The sequence below is a fragment of the Oncorhynchus masou genome, chromosome 1 (assembly GCF_036934945.1).
Source record: "Oncorhynchus masou masou isolate Uvic2021 chromosome 1, UVic_Omas_1.1, whole genome shotgun sequence".
Lineage (NCBI taxonomy): Eukaryota > Metazoa > Chordata > Actinopteri > Salmoniformes > Salmonidae > Oncorhynchus > Oncorhynchus masou.
The window spans coordinates 63,015,068-63,037,133 of NC_088212.1; the positions used below are offsets into that span (position 1 = coordinate 63,015,068).

General features: G+C 45.8%; 1 protein-coding gene across 1 annotated transcript in view; it reads right to left on the minus strand.

The window, feature by feature from the left end:
• The window catches only part of LOC135547674 (piezo-type mechanosensitive ion channel component 1-like), a 75,022-nt gene that overhangs the window by 6,982 nt on the left and 45,974 nt on the right, over positions 1-22,066 (minus strand). Inside the window, exons 8-38 of the mRNA XM_064976876.1 lie at positions 21,257-21,431; positions 21,071-21,178; positions 20,773-20,949; positions 20,306-20,566; positions 19,803-19,908; positions 19,334-19,515; positions 18,832-18,980; positions 16,932-17,090; positions 16,609-16,715; positions 16,288-16,451; positions 15,869-16,045; positions 15,342-15,467; positions 14,855-15,055; positions 14,533-14,737; positions 10,610-10,714; positions 10,262-10,418; positions 9,807-10,050; positions 9,578-9,674; positions 9,255-9,420; positions 9,036-9,125; positions 8,588-8,667; positions 8,310-8,381; positions 4,927-5,027; positions 4,631-4,760; positions 4,348-4,431; positions 4,041-4,213; positions 3,817-3,938; positions 3,083-3,241; positions 2,659-2,917; positions 1,560-1,748; positions 46-379 (exon numbers count right to left, since the gene is read on the minus strand). Of these exons, the coding sequence (XP_064832948.1) occupies positions 46-379; positions 1,560-1,748; positions 2,659-2,917; positions 3,083-3,241; positions 3,817-3,938; positions 4,041-4,213; positions 4,348-4,431; positions 4,631-4,760; positions 4,927-5,027; positions 8,310-8,381; positions 8,588-8,667; positions 9,036-9,125; positions 9,255-9,420; positions 9,578-9,674; positions 9,807-10,050; positions 10,262-10,418; positions 10,610-10,714; positions 14,533-14,737; positions 14,855-15,055; positions 15,342-15,467; positions 15,869-16,045; positions 16,288-16,451; positions 16,609-16,715; positions 16,932-17,090; positions 18,832-18,980; positions 19,334-19,515; positions 19,803-19,908; positions 20,306-20,566; positions 20,773-20,949; positions 21,071-21,178; positions 21,257-21,431 (4,859 nt within the window). The remainder of the gene's footprint in view (positions 1-45; positions 380-1,559; positions 1,749-2,658; positions 2,918-3,082; positions 3,242-3,816; positions 3,939-4,040; positions 4,214-4,347; positions 4,432-4,630; positions 4,761-4,926; positions 5,028-8,309; positions 8,382-8,587; positions 8,668-9,035; positions 9,126-9,254; positions 9,421-9,577; positions 9,675-9,806; positions 10,051-10,261; positions 10,419-10,609; positions 10,715-14,532; positions 14,738-14,854; positions 15,056-15,341; positions 15,468-15,868; positions 16,046-16,287; positions 16,452-16,608; positions 16,716-16,931; positions 17,091-18,831; positions 18,981-19,333; positions 19,516-19,802; positions 19,909-20,305; positions 20,567-20,772; positions 20,950-21,070; positions 21,179-21,256; positions 21,432-22,066) is intronic.

Genomic DNA, 22,066 nt, shown 5'->3' on the forward strand with positions numbered 1-22,066 from the left:
GAATGTTTTCATTCTCCTCTCTACTGCTTAGTTTCTTTAACTGACCTTTGCTTAATTGTTTTTTCTTGCGGAAGCGCATGATGCTGCCCTTCTTCTTGGGTCCCTCCACAGGCAGGCTGGGGGGCGGCTCTGGGGTGGGGACTAAGCTGGTGCTGGGCTCTGGTTCAGGCTCTGGTTCAGGCTCTGGTTCAGGCTCTGGTTCGGCCTTCTGGTCCTCGTCCGGTTTGAGTTCCTCCAGGTCCATGAGGCTGGGTCCTGTGCTGGGATGAACATGGACTTCCACCCCCTCCCCCTTTCCTCCCTCCTTCTTGTTGGCCTCCTCTGATGGCCGTGAGGGCTTCTCCTCCAGAGCACATTCCTGGTCCCACAGGCCATACCGCTGATGAGAGACAGTGAAGAAACAAAACCGTTAGGATTGAATCCAAATCTTGTGGTATAAACGTACACTACCATTCAAAAATTTGGGGTCACTTAGAAATGTCCTTGCTTTTTGAAAGAAAAGCACATTTTTTGTCCATTAAAATAACATTAAATTGATCAGAAATACAGTATAGACATTGTTAACATTGTAAATTACTATTTTAGCTGGAAACAGCTGATTTTTAATCGAATATCTACATAGGCGTACAGAGGCCCATTATCAGCAATCATCACTCCTGTGTTCCAATGGCACGTTGTGTTAGCTAATCTTAGTTTATCATTTTAAAAGGCTAATTGATCATTAGAAAACCCTTTTGCAGTTATGTTAGCACAGCTGAAAACTGTTGTTCTGATTAAAGAAGCAATAAAACTGACCTTCTTTAGACTAGTTGAGTATCTGGAGCATCAGCACTTGTGGGTTCGATTACAGGCTCAAAATGGCCAGAAACAAAGACATTTCTTCTGAAACTCGTCAGTCTATTCTTTGTCTGAGAAATGAAGGCTATTTCATGCGAGAAATTGCCAAGAAACTGAAGATCTCATACAACGCTGTTTACTACTCCCATCACAGAACAGCGCAAACGGGCTCTAACCAGGATAGAAAGAGTGGGAAGCACCGGTGCACAACTGAGCAAGAGGACAAGTACATTAGAAAATTAATTGTTTCTGGCCATTTTGAGCCTGTAATCGAACCTACAAATGCTGATGCTCCAGATACTCAACTAGTCTAAAGAAGGTCAGTTTTATTGCTTCTTTAATCAGAACAACAGTTTTCAGCTGGGCTAACATAATTGCAAAAGGGTTTTCTACTGATCAATTAGCCTTTTAAAATGATAAACTTGGATTAGCTAACACAACGTGCCATTGGAACACAGGAATGACGTTTGCTGATAATTGGCCTCTCTCTGTACGCCTATGTAGACATTCCATTAAAAAATCAGCCATTTCCAGCTACAAGTCATTTACAACATTAACAATGTCTCCGCTGTATTTCTGATCAATTTGATGTTATTTTAATGGACATTTTTGGGGGGATTTTCTTTCAAAAAGCAAGGACATTTCTAAGTGACCCCAAACTTTTGAACAGTAGTGTATGATTATAAAGTCATGTCTGAGAGTTCAATGGTGGGCTGGTATACCTGTAGAAGTGAGCGATGGAAGAAGAGAGCCAGCAGCTGCAGCAGATCATAGCGGATGTAGTTATCAGTCTTCTCCAGGCCCAGGATACGAGGTGGGAAGAAAGGCTTGTCCTCGTTCAGCGTGAGCTCATATACACTGTTCCACGGGAAGAAACCAAACTGGAACAGGTACTTTACCACCACCATGACCTGAGTAGAACCGGAACAAACCAGAACAATGCAGAGGGAAACATAGTTTAACATAAAGAAACGTATCTGAAACATGACCATCTGTAAAATATTACTTTTTATTTTGTTTTATTTGTTTGTAACGGGAACAGTGTGGAATAGAGCCCTAAATTAGGTCTGGAAATTTGGAATGCTATTTGGTTTCTACCTTTTGTTTTTTATTGCACACCTGGTGTAAACCAATCTTACACATTACATACTTCACCACTTTAACCAACGAAAGCAAGAAGAGAGAAAAGATAGTAAGCGTCTGCACCTGTGCAATGGCTATGTCTCAACAGGCTTGTATAGGTGTGCACTACCATACCACATCGGTGCAACAATAACAATCTATAAACCAGCTCTGTCTAGGTACCAGCATTTTTTTATTTTTGTTTTGAATTTTACCCCTTTTTCTCCCCAATTTCGTGGTATCCAATTGTTCGTGGCTACTATCTTGTCTCATCGCTACAACTCCCGTACAGGCTCGGGAGAGACGAAGGTTGAAAGTCATGCGTCCTCCGAAACACAACCCAACCAAGCCGCACTGCTTCTTAACACAGCGCGCATCCAACCCGGAAGCCAACCGCACCAATGTGTCGGAGGAAACACCGTGCACCTGGCAACCTTGGTTAGCATGCACTGCGCCCGGCCCGCCACAGGTGCGCGATGAGACAAGGATATCCCTACCGGCCAAACCCTCCCTAACCCGGACGACGCTAGGCCAATTGTGAGTCATCCCACGGACCTCCTGGTCGCGGCCAGTTACGACAGAGCCTGGGCGCGAACCCAGAGTCTCCGGTGGCACAGCTGGCGCTGCTGTAAAGCGCCCTTAACCACTGCGCCACCAGGGAGGCCCGGTACCAGCATTTTCAACCCAACAACGACCCACCTCAGTGTAGACAATAGCGGTCATCCAGAACTTCTTGGTGGGGCGTGGCACGGCCAGCATGGCCCAGAGGAAGATGAGGATGGGCAGCACCACTGAGATGACAGAGGCCGTCACCATGTTGTTGAGCACGATGATGAAGTAGCACACCAGCTCTGAGTTGGCAGCCAGGAGGTTGTACAGGGCAAACTGCAGCTTCAGCAGGCGGTTCTGAGAGGAGTAGAACTCTCTACACTGGACCAGCTCCTCCACAAAGAACTGCCTGAGTTAGGGGGGTATAGAGACATCGGGGTCAGTACAGTTCATACAAGCAGAACATACACAAGCTGATACGTGGAGACAGTTGGCAGTCTGAGTCGATCAGGCTAGAAGCTGGGGTCTGTAGCATGTCAACTGTAGAGGTCTTCTGGGAAGTATATGTCAGTACCGGTCAGTGAGCATCTCGCTGGCGGTCCTGGAGTGGCGGTAGTGGCTGTTGTGCTGTGGTTCTGGCTCCACCCCCAGCAGCTCCAGAGTGGGCTCTGGACAACACAGGGTGGTGCCGCTGTGATGCTCACGCTCGCTCAGCTCCACCAGCTCCAACCCACTATAACATAACACACAGGTCAGCAATAACACTCAACACTGACTGAATTATATACTGAACAAAAATATAAACGCAACATGCAACAATTTCAAAGATGTTACTGAGTTACAGTTCATATGAGGAAATCAGTCAATTTAAATAAATGTATTAGGCCCTAATCTGTGGCATTGTGTTGTGTGACAAAACGGCAAATTTTATTGTCCCCAGCACAAGTTGCACCTGTGTAATGATCATGCTGTTTTATAATTTTCTTGATATTCCATACCTGTCATGTGGAAGGATTATCTTGTCAAAGGAGAAATATTCACTAACAGGGATGTAAACAAATTTGTGCACAAACTTTGAGGGGATATAAGCTTTTTGTGCACATGGAACATTTCTGGGATTTTTTATTTCAGCTCATGAAACATGTGATCAACACTTTATATTTTTCTTCAGTGTAGATGATTACAAACCAGTAAGCAAAGGAATTTTTTTCATATAAATGTTGTTAAATTCTATTCTGTTCCTCCCTCGAAAAAGATATTCAATATTAATGTGCCCAACAGGTTAAATGGGCCATCACCTTCACCAACCTCGTGGCACTGGTTCTATTCATGTGGTCCGTGTCTCCCTCTATGTCTCCCAGACAGGTCTCCATAGTGGGGCTCTCGCTGCCCTGGGACAGCTGATCCTCCATGGGCTCCCTCAGAGATCCCTGTAAAACACTACAGGATTAGGGTCCATCACTGGTCATACTGGGACAGGGCCCCACTAGAAGTAGATGACTTCTGGTTGTGGGAGGTACCTTATAACTGACCTGGCTGACGTTGTGTATGAGGTGGTAGCGTTCATTGCACAGCACGGTGGAGGTGTCCACGTACTGCTTGGTGATGAGGTTGAGCCACTCTGTTAGGCCATCCACCATGGCCAGGAACACGACCCACAGCAACATGAGGACGTCCAGGATCCTCTGCACAATGTCTGCCTTCCCTATAGCACAGCATGAGATTACATTGCACTAGGTCATGCAGACAATACAATGTGTGAAACTTAATTAATAAATGGCACTGGGAATATAGTGGCCAAAATATGTAACCTACATCATTAAATAAACCCCAAAATACCTGAGCCCTCTCCATCAAGTTCGTCATTGTCGTCTATCTCTTCATGTGAAATGCTTTCTTCAAATTCAAGACTACCTTCATGACCTGCAATAGAAAAAAACAAGTTAATCACTGTGTGTGTGTGTGTGTGTGTGTGTGTGTGTGTGTGTGTGTGTGTGTGTGTGTGTGTGTGTGTGTGTGTGTGTGTGTGTGTGTGTGTGTGTGTGTGTGTGTGTGTGTGTGTGTGTGTGCGTGTGTGTGTGTGTATGTGTGAGAGAGATTGTGAGAGTGTGTGAACTCTGACCTGACGCTGGAGAACTATCCTGTTTCCTCTGCCGTCTCTCCTCTCTTTCCAGCCTCCTCTGTTCTTTCTGTCTCTCCTGACGTTCCCTCAGCGTTGCCTTGGCGCTGGTCACCCACGCCCGGTACGCCAGCTGAGGGCACAGGGGGAGGCAGGAGGAATTCACATGCTTCAATACTGCATTATGAAAAGCAAACATTGGAGTATTTTGAGTAATATTGTTTCTTTTTGCACATTTCAGCGCATTTTAAATGCTGTGGTGGCAGAGGCTGTGTTGATTAACTGTAAGGTGAACTCACCTGAAAGGCAGTCTGTTTCTGAGGCTTTTTTTCTTCTGAAAACAGTTCGTCTTCCTCCTCACTGTCCGACTCAAACAGGTAGTAATCCCCAGAATGCAACACTGCAAAGGTAAACAGAAACCATCCAGATGATATCAATACATGGGGACAGGACAGACCATGGGTAGTGAATGCATTTACTGATAGTACAACTATGGCTGTGGCGGTCACGAAATGTAGTCAGCCGGTGATTGTAAAGCAAATAGCTGTCGGTCTCACGGTAATTGACGATGAATTAACATAAACTCACTCAGCATCTCCTGGCTTCCACACAAGCCACTGATGCAGAACTTTGGAGAATCTACATTTTAAAAAGTCTAATAACTCCATGTAATATAGCCTACACCTTCAAAATAAATCCACTATTTATTTTAGACAGGTCTAAAGAAGCATGATATGAAGAAAATCTAGTCTATTCAGAAAAACAAAATAGCATACTCTGAGCTGTCCTTATTTAAGGTCTTGATCTGGCTATGCTAAATGGCTATGGGCTACACTAGTTCATTTAGCAGACATTTAGCAGACAGAACACACCATAAAAAAATCCATGCCTTTTTCGCGGCCAGTGGCTGTTAAGCCCTTGGCCCGGAGTGCTGCGTTGTGCCCTTCACCCAAGTGCTGCAGATCGGTGGGTCCCCCACAGAACGGTTAAGCTAACGTAGGCTTGAGCTAACGTATGCGATTAGCATGAGGTTGTAAGTAACAAGGACATTTCCCAGGACATAGACATATCTGATATTGGCAGAAAGTTTAAATTCTTGTTAATCTAACTGCACTGTCCAATTTACAGTAGCTATTACAGTGGAAGAATACCATGCTATTGATTGAGGAGAGTTCACAGTTATGAACTTGTAAATGTATTAATAAACCAATTAGGCACACTTGGGCAGTCTTGATACAAGAATTTTAACAGAAATGCAATGGTTTATTGGATCAGTCTAAAACTTTGCTCATACACTGCTGCCATCTAAATTGTGCATGGTCTGGAATAATACATTATGGTCTTTCTCTTGCATTTCAAAGATGGTACAAAAAAAATACAAAAAAACACGTTTTTTTCTTTGTATTAACTTTTACCAGATCTAATGTGTTATATTCTCCTATATTCATTTCCCATTTCCACAAACTTCAAAGTGTTTCCTTTCAAACGCTATGAAGAATATGTATATCCTTGCTTCAGGTCCTGAGCTACAGGCAGTTAGATATGGGTATGTCATTTTAAGCCCAAAAAATTTAAAAAGTAGAGGATCTTTAAGATGCACCTCTCACTCACATGGCTCTCCATCATGTGATCGTCTCTTTCTCACAGGCTACAAGTGAAGACAGACATATCGGGGACACAACCGCGCGCGTCCTAATCCAATTCCGAGGTGCATATTGAAGATATTGGCAGATCTGTCCACATTTACTTTTCGTCAGTCAACAAGATGAATAGGCCTAACGAACTGCAAAAGCACCCACCTATGTCAATATACTAACCCCATAGTACAAAAGTCAACCTATTCTATTCTGTGCAAGAAATACATATTCCAAACATTGTCTGGGACAGTTGTGGGATGCAATAGATCTCAAATTAATACAACCACTAGCATCAACAAAAACGTTTTTACCCAATGTGGCTGACGCAACAGATCAGAAATATTTATCTTAAAATGTTGATAAACTAATAGGCTATTCCTTCACATTATAAGCGCAGCAATGCGCACATGGAACTAGGCATATGTATGCCAGTTAGGCGCTAAACCCCTTGTAAAGGTGATTAATGTGCTTAAAGAAGTTATTTGGCCACTTTAGTTGTGATACAAAACATATAGGCCTATGGGCTAGGCTACATGAGGTGTGCGACTATAATTAGAAGTCACAAAAAAAAAGGCAGTTTCTTATGCTGGACATCATTCACAAGTGATAATATATATTGTCACCCATCAGACTATTCTTGATTTTATCTTGTCTTTACATATAATAAATAATATATGTGTGAAATTTGTTGATTTAGAATGGACCATTATCCCACAAGTAATCTGTGCACTTGGAGGACGCTTCTCCGGTGGTTCATTTTCATGCCAGCCAGGTAGGCTATACTCCTGTTGTAAAGATAAACAATGTGCTTAATATTAGGAACGTTGAGAAATAAATATAGCAGGCCTAGCCTATAGAAAGCTGATGGGATCCTCCTCTTTTTAGTAGAGGCCATCACTCTGATTTCTCACGCAATTGCATAGCCTATAGAAATGTTGCGCAACATGAGCTCATGGACTCACATGAAGTGTTTGATTAGATTTTCGTACACATTTGCATTGGTGTCAGAGTGATTAGAGGGACAATAGAGTGCTGAGTCCTAGGGAGTTAGCAAGTTTGGTAGGCTACTAATGACCATCAGCCGCATCAGAGCTTGGAGAAGCCTAATTACCTTTGACTGCCTTCATGATTCGTGCCCACCGGTGTGGCGGTAATACGGTCACCGCAACAGCCCTAAGTACAACTATTCATAACTCATATACACTGAGATCACTTCAAACCCAGGAGTGTTTAGTGTCTGATTTTCAAACTAAACAGAAACTAAGGAAACTGACTTGCAGCATTGGACAATGAAGTTCTGTCTGAGGAAGGAAATAATGAAAACAGATGTGGGGAAAGACAGGCCAAAAAGACCTGAAGATTACAATCCTTTACTGGACTGCACCTGCAATTCAAAAAGTATAGATAAATATGGGTACTAACCAAATGTATAAAATCTTGTCCATTATGAAACACTATAAGTCTGCTAATAAACTGTTTGACAAACTCTGATTGGTTCGGTCCTAAGGAAAACTTTTCCAGATTTCTGACAGTGCATGTAAACAGTTAAGGCCGGCTCAGCCAACCATTTCCCTATTACCGACAGAAGACATCAGATGCAGCTCACCACAGGAGAAAAATACCCCTATTTCAATATCAAAGAGCCCAGACAGATCTAATTTCCGGACCTCCTGAGGCAGACAGATGGAAGGTCTTTTATTTGAGCTAAGGGCATCTTGGGACACAGTCCAACCTCGGATAATGACGTGATTCTAACTGACTGGATGACCTCTCAGAAGAAGTCTCTCAGACACAATTCCATGACACAGGATAGAGAGTGCACAGTCACATAAACAATATTATATACATGGATGCTAATAGACACATCTGGAACATGCACATACGGGCACACGACAAGCAGCTGCATGCACAAACACATCCACATCCACTGAAGCACTTGGTGTGAGATAAGTGTGGGGTCAGATACTGTAGAGATGGAGAAAGTCAGTCTGGCACTGACATATACACTGACAGAGGTCTATATAGTGGTGGGATATGGAGCAAACCTTTAGCATGGTCCAGCCAGGGCTCTTGCCACTTCTTGCCACGCTTGTGGCTTCTCTTTTCCTTCTGTGGCTCTGTGGGGTGAGATGAAGGGCCCCAGGCTTTACCAAACAGCAAATACAACCACCCTCAAACCATCATCCGTAGAGATGGGTTGTTGAATTACTTTGAATAAATGTATTAATGGTTAATAGGATGATTCATGACAGTGAGCGCACAAGTCCAAACCAAGGCTCATTTCATGCCTGCCGGATCAGTACAAAGTAATGAAGTTGAGTACCTGATGCTGGATCCGCCTTGGTGTCCGATTTCCGACGGCCTTCTTTACACTTCTCCTGTTTGGAGCGGATCCGTTCCATCCTGGGGGAAGGGCAGACATATACTGATGTCATCATGACTCATGATGAGCACGGACTACTTTACCCTCTCGCTCTCATTCCTCTCTCAGTTTTTCTACATTAGTTGTATATGATTAAGCAGTCACATAATATGGCACTTGACCACACTACAGTCTTGGTTTTGGACATGTGTTTTCCAGAGATCGTCCATCTGCTGTCACATTCATCAGACATATGCAGAGGGAGATTATTGGCCTTGCTAGTGGCCAATTCTTGGCTATGGGCTAGTTATGAGATCTGGCTCTCTCATTAGCCTGATTTAACTTGATACATGAGGAATGGCTCAATGTGTTGAGAACACGGAAAGCGGTCCCTTCTATGATTACTCACGATCTCTTGAGCTGCGAGAGGGACTTCTTCTCTACTTCCTGGTGGAAGCGCATGTTCTTCACAATGCTGGCCCTGAACAGCTCAAAGCCCCTGTCACAATCAAACATCAGGTCAACATAACGTTTCCATACAGTACATACAAAACTCTGTGGCAGTTGCAGGGGAATGTCGTGGCTTTTAGGGTGCCCTCCAGGGGGTGCTGTGGAGACCAGTGCTCACCGGGAGGCTTGGCGGGCGGAGGCCTGCAGGTCGGCTGTCACGTGCAGGAAGTAGCAGCTGAGGAACACTCTCCTCTGCAGCAGGAGGAAGAAGAAGCAGATACTGTCCCAGATGATGCCTGCCTCCTCTACAGGCAGAGTACACGCCTTATCGCTCACACTCTTAGCTGTAGGACACACACACACACACACACACACAAGCATACAAAGTCCGCTATGGTTATTCTATATTATCATTGTTTTCCTGCCAATTCGGAGGGTGACATGTGTGTTCACTCATAGAGATAAAATAACTGTATCCATCTGTATGTGTTGAGTACTCACGGTCATAGTAACCCTTCACTGTGCAGACCAGACTGAAGAGTTGGATCACCCAGCAGAAACTTTTCTGCATCTCTACCACAAACACACAGGCCAAGATCTGGGGACAACACACACTCTCACTTAAAATGTATGCAAGCATAGCAGTTCACCTAACCAGGTTTATTACCACCCTGTATAGGCGTATGGTTGCAGTATGTGGTTGTCCACAGCGAGATGCATCGCCACTCACAGACAGCATGTTCTTGGAGATGATTACGGCCACGTTGTAGATGATGAGGCAGTCCCACATGACCAGGCGCGTGCGGGAGGGCTTCCTGAGCAGCTTGGTGCCGAAGAGCAGGAAGAAGAAGCAGGCCAGCAGGTAGCCCAGGCCGAACACACTGATCCTGGTAGCCCCGGTCACAAACACCACCGACAAGACAAACCAGAACATGTGACGGAACACCAGCACCTTGCTCATGTCCAGGTAACACCTGGAGGAGAGGGGGGGAGAGAGAGGAGAGTTAATGTTGATACTGTAAACTGGTAGGTGTAGTTGAGGATGTTTAATAATTAGTGCCCAGAGTTTTTCCTGGTCAGGAAAAACTACCGCCCCTCATAATAATGCCTGAAGGGTATAAAGAGGAGGAGTGTGGTTATAGCTGCTGTTAGGTCAGTTGTTCTCGGTGTCTGGTCATACAGTACCTGCAGTTGATGAAGTTGGGGGCAGGGTTGAAAGGTCGATTGTCCATGGGGTTAGGGTCGTCTGTGTTCTCCCCAGCCAGAACCATCCACTCCTCCCTCTTCTCATCCTCAAACACCTTCCACTGCTGGGAGGCACACATCAGGAGAACAAAGTCCGCTGGAGGGACCAGATACAGACATAACCATCAGCATCAGACAGGAGGAACGCTACAGTAGAACATCATCAAATTCATAATGAACAATTTTTTTATATTATGCATCTATGACCAGGCTATTTTGAGGTGAAACACAGGTCGAAGCGTTAGTAGGTGACAATATCACTGAGGTCGGATGAGGAAAGAGACTGACCAATGAGGTTCTTGGAGTTGGGGATGGTGTAGAAGTCTGGGAGGTAGATCCATTTGATGAGTGCTGAGTTGATTATGACGGGGGTGTTCCATCGCCAGGGGTAGTCTATAGAGGGAGGGACATACACTGTCAGATACTGTAGGTACCAGGGGTAATCTATTAAAGGGAGGGACATACACTGTCAGGTACTGTAGATACCAGGGGTAGTCTATAGAGGGAGGGACATACACTGTCAGATACTGTAGATACCAGGGGTATTCTATAGATGGAGGGACATACACTGTCAGATACTGTAGGTACCAGGGGTAGTCTATAGATGGAGGGACATACACTGTCAGATACTGTAGGTACCAGGGGTAGTCTATAGAGGGAGGGACATACACTGTCAGATACTGTAGGTACCAGGGGTAGTCTATAGATGCAGGGACATACACTGTCAGATACTGTAGATACCAGGGGTATTCTATAGAGGGAGGGACATACACTGTCAGATACTGTAGGTACGAGGGGTAGTCTATAGAGGGAGGGACATACACTGTCAGATACTGTAGGTACCAGGGTTAATCTATAGAGGGAGGGACATACACTGTCAGGTACTGTAGGTACCAGGGGTAGACTATAGAGGGAGGGACATACACTGTCAGATACTGTAGATGCCAGGGGTATTCTATAGAGGGAGGGACATACACTGTCAGATACTGTAGGTACCAGGGGTAGTCTATAGAGGGAGATACATACACTGTCAGGTACTGTAGGTACCAGGGGTAGTCTATAGAGGGAGAGACATACACTGTCAGGTACAGTAAGTACCAGGGGTAATCTATAGAGGGAGAGACATACACTGTCAGATACTGTAGGTACCAGGGGTATATAGAGGGAGGGACATACACTGTCAGGTACAATAGGTACCAGGGATAGTCTATAGAGGGAGGGACATACACTGTCAGGTACTGTAGGTACCAGGGGTAGTCTATAGAGGGAGGGACATACACTGTCAGATACTGTAGGTACCAGGGGTAGTCTATAGAGGGAGGGACATACACTGTCAGGTACTGTAGGTACCAGGGGTAGTCTATAGAGGGAGGGACATACACTGTCAGATACTGTAGGTACCAGGGGTAGTCTATAGAGGGAGGGACATACACTGTCAGATACTGTAGGTACCAGGGGTAGTCTATAGAGGGAGAGACATACACTGTCAGATACTGTAGGTACCAGGGGTAGACTATAGAGGGAGGGACATACACTGTCAGATACTGTAGATATCAGGGGTATTCTATAGAGGGAGGGACATACACTGCCAGATACTGTAGGTACCAGGGGTAGTCTATAGAGGGAGAGACATACACTGTCAGGTACTGTAGGTACCAGGGGTAGTCTATAGAGGGAGAGACATACACTGTCAGGTACTGTAGGTACCAGGGGTAATCTATAGAGGGAGAGACATACACTGTCAGATACTGTAGGTACCAGGGGTATATAGAGGGAGGGACATACACTGTCAGATACTGTAGGTACCAGGGGTAGTCTATAGAGGGAGAGACATACACTGTCAGATACTGAAGGTACCAGGGGTATATAGAGGGAGGGACATACACTGTCAGGTACTGTAGGTACCAGGGGTAGTCTATAGAGGGAGGGACATACACTGTCAGATACTGTAGGTACCAGGGGTAGTCTATAGAGGGAGGGACATACACTGTCAGGTACTGTAGGTACCAGGGGTAGTCTATAGAGGGAGGGACATACACTGTCAGATACTGTAGGTACCAGGGGTAGTCTATAGAAGGAGGGACATACACTGTCAGATACTGTAGGTACCAGGGGTAGTCTATAGATGGAGGGACATACACTGTCAGATACTGTAGGTACCAGGGGTAGTCTATAGAGGGAGGGACATACACTGTCAGATACTGTAGGTACCAGGGGTAGTCTATAGATGCAGGGACATACACTGTCAGATACTGTAGATACCAGGGGTATTCTATAGAGGGAGGGACATACACTGTCAGATACTGTAGGTACGAGGGGTAGTCTATAGAGGGAGGGACATACACTGTCAGGTACTGTAGGTACCAGGGGTAGTCTATAGAGGGAGAGACATACACTGTCAGGTACTGTAGGTACCAGGGGTAGTCTATAGAGGGAGAGACATACACTGTCAGGTACTGTAGGTACCAGGGGTAGACTATAGAGGGAGGGACATACACTGTCAGATACTGTAGATATCAGGGGTATTCTATAGAGGGAGGGACATACACTGCCAGATACTGTAGGTACCAGGGGTAGTCTATAGAGAGAGAGACATACACTGTCAGGTACTGTAGGTACCAGGGGTAGTCTATAGAGGGAGAGACATACACTGTCAGGTACTGTAGGTACCAGGGGTAATCTATAGAGGGAGAGACATACACTGTCAGATACTGAAGGTACCAGGGGTATATAGAGGGAGGGACATACACTGTCAGGTACTGTAGGTACCAGGGGTAGTCTATAGAGGGAGGGACATACACTGTCAGATACTGTAGGTACCAGGGGTAGTCTATAGATGGAGGGACATACACTGTCAGATACTGTAGGTACCAGGGGTAGTCTATAGAAGGAGGGACATACACTGTCAGATACTGTAGGTACCAGGGGTAGTCTATAGATGGAGGGACATACACTGTCAGATACTGTAGGTACCAGGGGTAGTCTATAGAGGGAGGGACATACACTGTCAGATACTGTAGGTACCAGGGGTAGTCTATAGATGCAGGGACATACACTGTCAGATACTGTAGATACCAGGGGTAGTCTATAGAGGGAGGGACATACACTGTCAGATACTGTAGGTACGAGGGGTAGTCTATAGAGGGAGGGACATACACTGTCAGGTACTGTAGGTACCAGGGGTAGTCTATAGAGGGAGAGACATACACTGTCAGATACTGTAGGTACCAGGGGTAGTCTATAGAGGGAGGGACATACACTGCCAGGTACTGTAGGTACCAGGGGTAGTCTATAGAGGGAGGGACATACACTGTCAGGTACTGTAGGTACCAGGGGTAGTCTATAGAGGGAGGGACATACACTGTCAGATACTGTAGGTACCAAGGGTAGTCTATAGAGGGAGGGACATACACTGTCAGATACTGTAGGTACCAGGGGTAATCTATAGCGGGAGGGACATACACTGTCAGGTACTGTAGGTACCAGGGGTAGTCTATAGAGGGAGGGACATACACTGTCAGATACTGTAGATACCAGGGGTAGTCTATAGAGGGAGGGACATACAATGTCAGATACTGTAGGTACCAGGGGTAGTCTATAGAGGGAGGGACATACACTGTCAGATACTGTAGATACCAGGGGTAGTCTATAGAGGGAGGGACATACACTGTCAGATACTGTAGGTACCAGGGGTAATCTATAGAGGGAGGGACATACACTGTCAGGTACTGTAGGTACCAGGGGTAGTCTATAGAGGGAGGGACATACACTGTCAGATACTGTAGATACCAGGGGTAGTCTATAGAGGGAGGGACATACACTGTCAGGTACTGTAGGTACCAGGGGTAATCTATAGAGGGAGGGACATACACTGTCAGATACTGTAGGTACCAGGGGTAATCTATAGAGGGAGGGACATACACTGTCAGGTACTGCAGATACCAGGGGTAGTCTATAGAGGGAGGGACATACACTGTCAGGTACTGTAGGTACCAGGGGTAATCTATAGAGGGAGGGACATACACTGTCAGGTACTGTAGGTACCTGAAGAAGTCTATAGAGGGAGGGACATACACTGTCAGGTACTATAGGTACCAGGGGTAGTCTATAGAGGGGTGGACATAGGTGATGTTGAGAAGGTGATGTTCTTGTAGAGCTACTAGGAAGCTGTCAACAATGGTGATACGTGGAGATTAATGAACCCCACTCACCTATACAGAGTGCAGGGGGAATGCCCACACACAGTATGTACTGGTAGATCATGAAGATGCTGAGGAACAGGCAGTACTTGGGCCAGATCTGAGCGATGGCCGCCCGGCGACGCCGTACCATGATGGCCACCAACCAACAGCTATGGATTATGACTAGGAAGTTCATTCGCTGGCCAATCACATTCACCATCATCAGAAAGCAGATCTTGGAATGACACATGGATAGAAAAAAACATGGACAATGTGAGAGGAACCCAAAAGCATAGAGAAATACACCAACATGCTTTTGAATAGTAACTCCAAACAGCAGCAAGAGGCCTACCTCCAGGCCAAATTTGTAAAAGCTGTAGTTGAGTAGGTACTTGATGCAGGCCAGCAGGCCCTGGTCCAGGGTGTCTCTGGTGGCCTGGGGGAAGATGGCTGGGATGAGGGGAGGGGACCTCTGCTGCTGCCTGTAGTGGTGGTCCTGGTGGCGGTTCACTGTGGCCTCAAACACCAGCAGCATCAGCACCAGCAGGTGGTTCTGAAAGGACACCAACACGACAGCATGAGCTAGGTCCAGTCCACTTGTTATTTGACCTAGTACCAAAGTTGGGGTCAATTCCATTTCAATTCCAGTCAATTCAGAAGGTGAACAAAATTCTAATAAAAAAAGTCAGTGTTCTTCCTGAATTGACTGGAATTGAAATCGACCCCAACCCTGCCAAGTACAAATATATTGAAAAAATGTATCATGACGACGAACAAAGCTCAATGACATTACCTTATAAACACAGTCAAAAAACTGTCCCGAAGAGCATTGATCTCACCTTGCTATAGCCCAGCACGGTGGCATCCTTCCTGAAGCCAAACCAGTTGGCTGGATCTACAGGCTCTCTGTACAGAGTGGAGTTCAGGACCTCAGCATCTTTCAGATTGGTTTCATTGGCCAAGGGCTATGATGGAAAGAAAGAGAAATGGAGATGGAGCGAGAGAGAGAAAGAAAGAAAGAAAGAAAGAAATGGAGAGAGGGAGGGAGCGAGTGTATATGAGACAGGAACTGCAGCCAAAACGTCTCGCTGCAAATCACAGAAAAATAAACAAAAGGCTGTTCTCCTCTAAACGGCCATAAAGCAGGGAGACTAAACACGTCAACAGAATTCACACATGAAACTGCCTGTAATTAGCACCAAGGTATTAGCTTCTCACCAGGGGTAAATACTAGCATAGCGTGCACTCAGCAGAACGCTGGCAGCAGGGGGGGTGTGAGAATGCTATCAATATAAACAGAGAGCATAGCTCTGTACACTTTCATCTGTACTCCACAGGTGAAAGTCTTTCCAGACTGGTGACTCACCACAGTGCAGTTGTTGGAGTACTCGACAGGGTCGACGATGCTGAGCTGGTAGAGCATCTTGCAGACAATGATGATGCAGACCCAGACGGTGGACAGACAGCAAGCCATGTGGCGGAAGCGGGTGTAGGGCATGGCAAACGCCCAGAGCACCACCAGAACCAGGTTCATCACAGATGGCTGAGACAGAGAGATATAGATGGTGAAATAGAGAGAGAGAGAGAGAGAGAGAGAGAGAGAGAGAGAGAGAGAGAGAGAGAGAGAGAGAGAGAGAGAGAGAGACAAAGAACAAGAACAAGAAAGAAAGGGATAGAGAGAGAAGAGAGACAGACAAAGAGAGAGGCCGTTTAGAAAAAGTGGGCTTGGTTCCAAATTCACACGGTGCACAATAGACTAACAGATGACTGCTGTGGACTACTGACCTCTCCCAGAGCTACCCAGACCACGAAAAAGGCCACCATCTTGAGGATGTGCAGCTCAAGGACCCTCCAGATTAACACTTGGATCTGGGTCAGCGTGTCAGAGAACTTCCTGAACAGAACTATCAGCCTGTTCATCACCAAACCCCACTTACTGGGCATCATCTCTGTACAGCAGAGAGAAAGAGAGCGAGACATCATTATAGACATGCCACATATACACAAACTCTTGCCTTCTACTGTTTTTTTTTTCTACAATTGTAAGCAGTCTCTGGGCCCTAGAAAAGCACTATACAAATCCAGCACAGCAACATCAGTGCTCACCATCCTCCTCTGATTCGTCATCCCTCAGATCCGTCACCAGGTCATCCTCCTCAAACACAGCCCCATCAACACAGCGGCGGACCTCTGGTCTGTGCCTGTTCCTCTTCCTGTAGGATCAAAATAGTGGCACCATATAGGAATATATTGTTTCTGCAGAGGTGGACAAAGGCTCTGCCCGGCAGTGACGTTAAACGAGACGGACGGCACATGGTTGAACTCTCATTCACTATGGACTTTACGTGGACATTTGAGGAGCATATTATTTATTATCCTCTGTCTGGCAGTGAGTCATACTGTGTGGGAGGAGCCTGAGAGGAGTGTACCTGTGTATGGGCGTGACGTGGTCCAGGTCTGTGATCCTCATAAAGGGTTTGTGGAAGTAGTGCAGCTGCAGGATGCAGGCCAGCAGGAAGAAGCCTGGGATCAGGATGCTGGTGAACAACTCGGTCAGCTTAAAGGTCTCCAGGCCGATGTCAGCCAGCCTGCAGGGAGACAGATGAGCAGGACTCGCTTTAATTTCCAGAGGTTTCTACTATACTCATTGTGCACCTCAAACACAGATTGGAGTGACCAGGACAACATAGGAAATCTGGAAAAACTGGTGCGGAAATTGACAGACAAATTGACGACAGATTTTTACCTTGTCAGCTCAGGGATTCAATCTTGCAACCTTACGGTTAACTACGGTTAACTAGTCCAACGCTCTAACCACCTGCCTCATGAGGAGCCTGTCTGTTACGTGAATGCAGTAAGAAGCCAAGGTAAGTTGCTAGCTAGCATTAAACTTATGTTATAAAAAAACAATCATAATCACTAGTTATAACTACACATGGTTGATGATATTACTAGTTTATCTAGCGTGTCCTGTGTTGCATATAATCGATGCGGTGCGTATTCGTGAAAAAGGACTCGTTGCTCCGATGTGTACCTAACCATAAACATCAATGCCTTTCTTAAAATCAATACACAGAAGTATATATTTTTAAACCTGCATATTTAGCTAAAAGAAAGGTTAGCAGGCATTATTAACCAGGTGAAATTGTGTCACTTCTCATGCGTTCATTGAACGCAGAGTCAGGGTATATGCAACAGTTTGGGCCGCCTGGCTCATTGCAAACTAATTTGCCAGAATTTTACGTAATTATGACATAACATTGAAGGTTGTGCAATGTAACAGCAATATTTAGACTTAGGGATGCCACCCGTTAGATAAAATACGGAACGGTTCCGTATTTCACTGAAAGAATAAACATTTTGTTTTCAAAATTATCGTTTCCGGATTCGACCATATTAATGACCTAAGGATCGTATTTCTGTGTGTTATTATGTTATAATTAAGTCTATGATTTGATAGAGCAGTTTGACTGAGCGATGGTAGGCACCAGCAGGCTCGTAAGCATTCATTCAGCTGCTGGCGTTTCCCAGCAGCTTTTTATGACTTCATGCCTAGGAACTCCCGAGATTAGGCTGGTGTAACCGATGTGAAATAGCGAGCTAGTTAGCGGGGTGCGCGCTAATAGCATTTCAAACGTCACTCGCTCTGAGACTTGGAGTAGTTGTTCCCCTTGCTCTGCATGGGTAACGCTGCTTCGAGGGTGACTGTTGTCGTTGTGTTCCTGGTTCGAGCCCAGGTAGTGGCGAGAAGTGGGATGGAAGCTATGCTGTTACACTGGCAACACTAAAGTGCCTATAAGAACATCCAATAGTCAAAGGTATATGAAATACAAATCGTATAGAGAGAAATAGTCCTTTAATTCCTATAATAACTACAACCTAAAACTTCTTACCTGGGAATATTGAAGACTCATGTTAAAAGGAACCACCAACTTTCATATGTTCTCATGTTCTGAGCAAGGAACTTAAACGTTAGCTTTCTTACATGGCACATATTGCACTTTTACTTTCTTCTCCAACACTTTGTTTTGCATTATAACCTAATTGAACATGTTTCAGGCTAAATTGATTTTATTGATGTATTATATTAAGTTAAAATAAGTGTTCATTCAGTATTGTTGGAATTGTCATTATTACAAATAAATAAATAAATAAAATCGGCCAATTAATGGCTTTTTTTGATCCTCCAATAATCGGTATCGGCGTTGAAAAATCATAGTCGGTTGACCTCTAGTTAATAGAGACCACTTCATCATCAAACATAATGACAAGCCTAATAATAAAGTGTGTATTAGTCTTGACCACACAGTGAGGTGGGGGGGAACGTACTGCTCTTCAGTGAAGCCGGTGAAGTTCTTCCAGTAGGCAGGGAAGTCCTCAAACTGGAAGGTATAGATGGTGATAAGGACCAGCATGGTGTAGGCCACCACCAGCCACCAGAAAACCTTGAGCAGCCTCCTCCACAGAGAGTAGTACACCTGACGATATTAGTTACAGTAACAGTTACAGTCACAACAATAACAACAACATTCATTAACATGTCAATGACCAGTCAGTTTGACCACAGTTCAAATCGAGGTAACGGAGTTATCCCCAGTGCGACCAGCGGCAATTTGCCACATGAAAACCAGTTTGTTGTGGGCTGACCCTGTGTCACTCTCATGTTTGTTTGTGTGTGGAGGGTTGAGAGCAGAAGCAGAAAACACACGTGCGAAGTAGCAGTTGGACCAATAAAGTAGTATTGTAATATGGAAACAAGGAGTTGATGATGGGGGTCATAGTTTAAAAGGACTTCAGAGTGTGACCCCCTGGACTGATGGTGTCTACCTACCTGGTAGAGACAGAGGCAAAGCAGGAAGAGCAGCATGTAGATGATCTTGTAGCCCACCAGCTTGCCAGCGAAGCTGACCATGATGAACATGCCTCCACACACGTAGATCCAGTACTTGGCATAGCAGCTCATCACCAGTCTGCCCACAACCTTCAGAACCGACTCGTTCTGCCCGCTCCCCTCTGTGGACGCAAAGGGAGAAGGAGCACCTTGTTACTAACCAAACTGAAGACACAGCCATACTGCACGGCGAACGCGATTCACAGTCAGTGTGAAAATTGACGCGCTCACTACTGTAAAGGTGGCTCTGGATGAGAGAATCTGCTAAATGACTAAAATGTCAAATGTAGATAGTGGGAGAGAATGTGACTGGACCATACTAAAGCACACACACCTGGGAAATTCATAACTTTGGTGAAGTACTTTATTGTGTAGAGAGAGAGAGTGAATCAGAAGTGTACCCCCTCACCTCCAGTGGTAACCTCCTGTAGAGGGGCAGACCTGGCCTTCTTCCTGCTGAAGTTGTCCTTCACTGACTGGCGTAGGAGCAGCCAGAACGTCAGCGTGTACAGCAGCTGACAGGATCAACAAAACAGACAGAGGGAGAGAGATGAGACACCATCGTAGTACAGTCTTGACACTGTTTGGGAGATTGACTTGCAGGACCGCACTTTTAAGTGGTTCTAAACCTTTTAAGAAAGTGCAGGAGCATATACTGTTAAATAGCCTATTCAGCATATGGGACAGGCATGTTTTAGACATAAAATATTTGTTGAGTGGTTGAACTTTTCAGGTACGCACTAAATGGTACCTTGTGGACATGTTTACTACAGCTCTTCAGTATTCAGAATACAGACTACTGCACTATCAATTTCCCGTAGACACTTAACAGCCTGCATTCATTGACATTTCTCAGAGTCTCTGTCCCACTGCAGAACCTGTCCCCTCCACCTCTACCCCCTCTCTCCTCACCATGGCCCCCAGGCGGAGGCAGGGGTACTGGGCTTGGTCCAGACCCAGCTGCCTAAGGCTCATGGTGCCCACGGTGCGGGGCAGCTCCGGCTGCAGGTCCATGGCCCAGACGTACTGGAGGAAGCAGAGGGCCAGGCCGTAGAGCAGGATGAAGGGAGAGCACAGCGTGGCGAAGTGGCGTCTCGCACGTAGCATCCAGATCAGACACGCCCACAGCAGCAGCACGAAAGTCAGCCAGCTGTGGTAGGTGATGCTCCACACCTGTAGAGGGGCATCATGGGAGATGGAGTTCAGGTAAGACATGACATACTCTCACTGAGAACTGCTGTCACAGAACTAAAGGCTTGGTTCCAATATCCAATACATTCTTAGTGGTATTCTAGTGTGGATATTGGAATATAGCCTAATATACCCATAGGGCTCATAGAGAGGACATATTTAGAATGTGAATTCAATTTCAGAGTTACCATCATGGCGATGAGAGCACACACGTAGCTCTGCTGCATGACCACTCTACCCAGCAGCTGCAGAGGGTGGTCCTCGTGCTGCCCATCAGGGGTGCTACTGAGCCCTGGGCCCAAGTCCTGATGACTGGAGCTATTGGTGACGCGATCTCCTGTGCGCTCTATAGACAGAAGCGTGTTCTGGAACACATACACAACACACCTTTAAAACAACAACACCACACAGTCAGAGAATGGCGGACAGCAGTGCATTGGACTGCATGGGGCAGGGCAGGGGTATTATCAGGTATCTCATGCCCACCTCAGTGTCGTCCTGGCTGGGTTGTCTCTGAGCGGACCAGGGCTTCAGTTCCACATCCTCTCCTCCTCCAGCCTCTGTTCCTTTGACAAGCTGGGCCCCCTCCTCACCCTGTCATATAAGCAAGTACTTATTCAGAAAGCAGCACAGACAGGTGTGTATGATGCCTTTGAATGCTGATGTCGGTACCTTGTCAGCCGATCCATGGTGGCTGCTGATCTTCAGGACCGTCGCCACGGTGATGGACAGGAGAAGCAGGATCCCGGGGTTGACATACACCGGCCAATCATGCTCCGTGTTAAGGATGAGGTCATAGGAGGCGGAGCAGTTGCCAGGTTTGATGATATCCTTTAGGCCAAACAGTCTGGGGGTTGAGAAGAGGTGAGAGGGAATGTAACAAAAGCTTGTATATGGAGTTAAGTTTAGGAAACATGGCTTCTCTGTGAAACGTCATCAGATGATGTCAACTTCATCGCACAGTTTAGCCCTATGTTCACCCTGTCGTGACCAATTGAGTATAATTTCAAGGCAGAGGAAATGTCAGGTTAGATTTGTGGGCTGGAACTGACTTCTAATGTTGATGGCTGAGTGTGGCTAAGAGCCAGAGGTAGAGGTGAAGATAAAGAAGGATAGATAGTAAAGATCACATGTGTTTCCACCTGAGAAGCCCTTGATAACAGCAGTACATATCTCTCCCTCTCTCTCTCAAGCATCTCGTGCCAAAACCCTGAGGCACCGAGATGGAATGCTACAGGACGGGTTCATCAACCCCCCCCCCTCCACCCTGTTTCACATCCCAGGTGTAAGAGGGAAGGAGAGGAATGGGGATGGGGCAATTTGGTAATGTTCCAAAAACAACTTGCCAGTATTTCCTCACATAGCTTTCACAGTCTCACTCCACTCCTCCCCTCTCATTTCCCTCCATTCCTCTTCTTCCCCCTCCTTCCCTCCATTGATACTGAGAACTATGGAACACTGATAACTGTCTCAATTCCACTC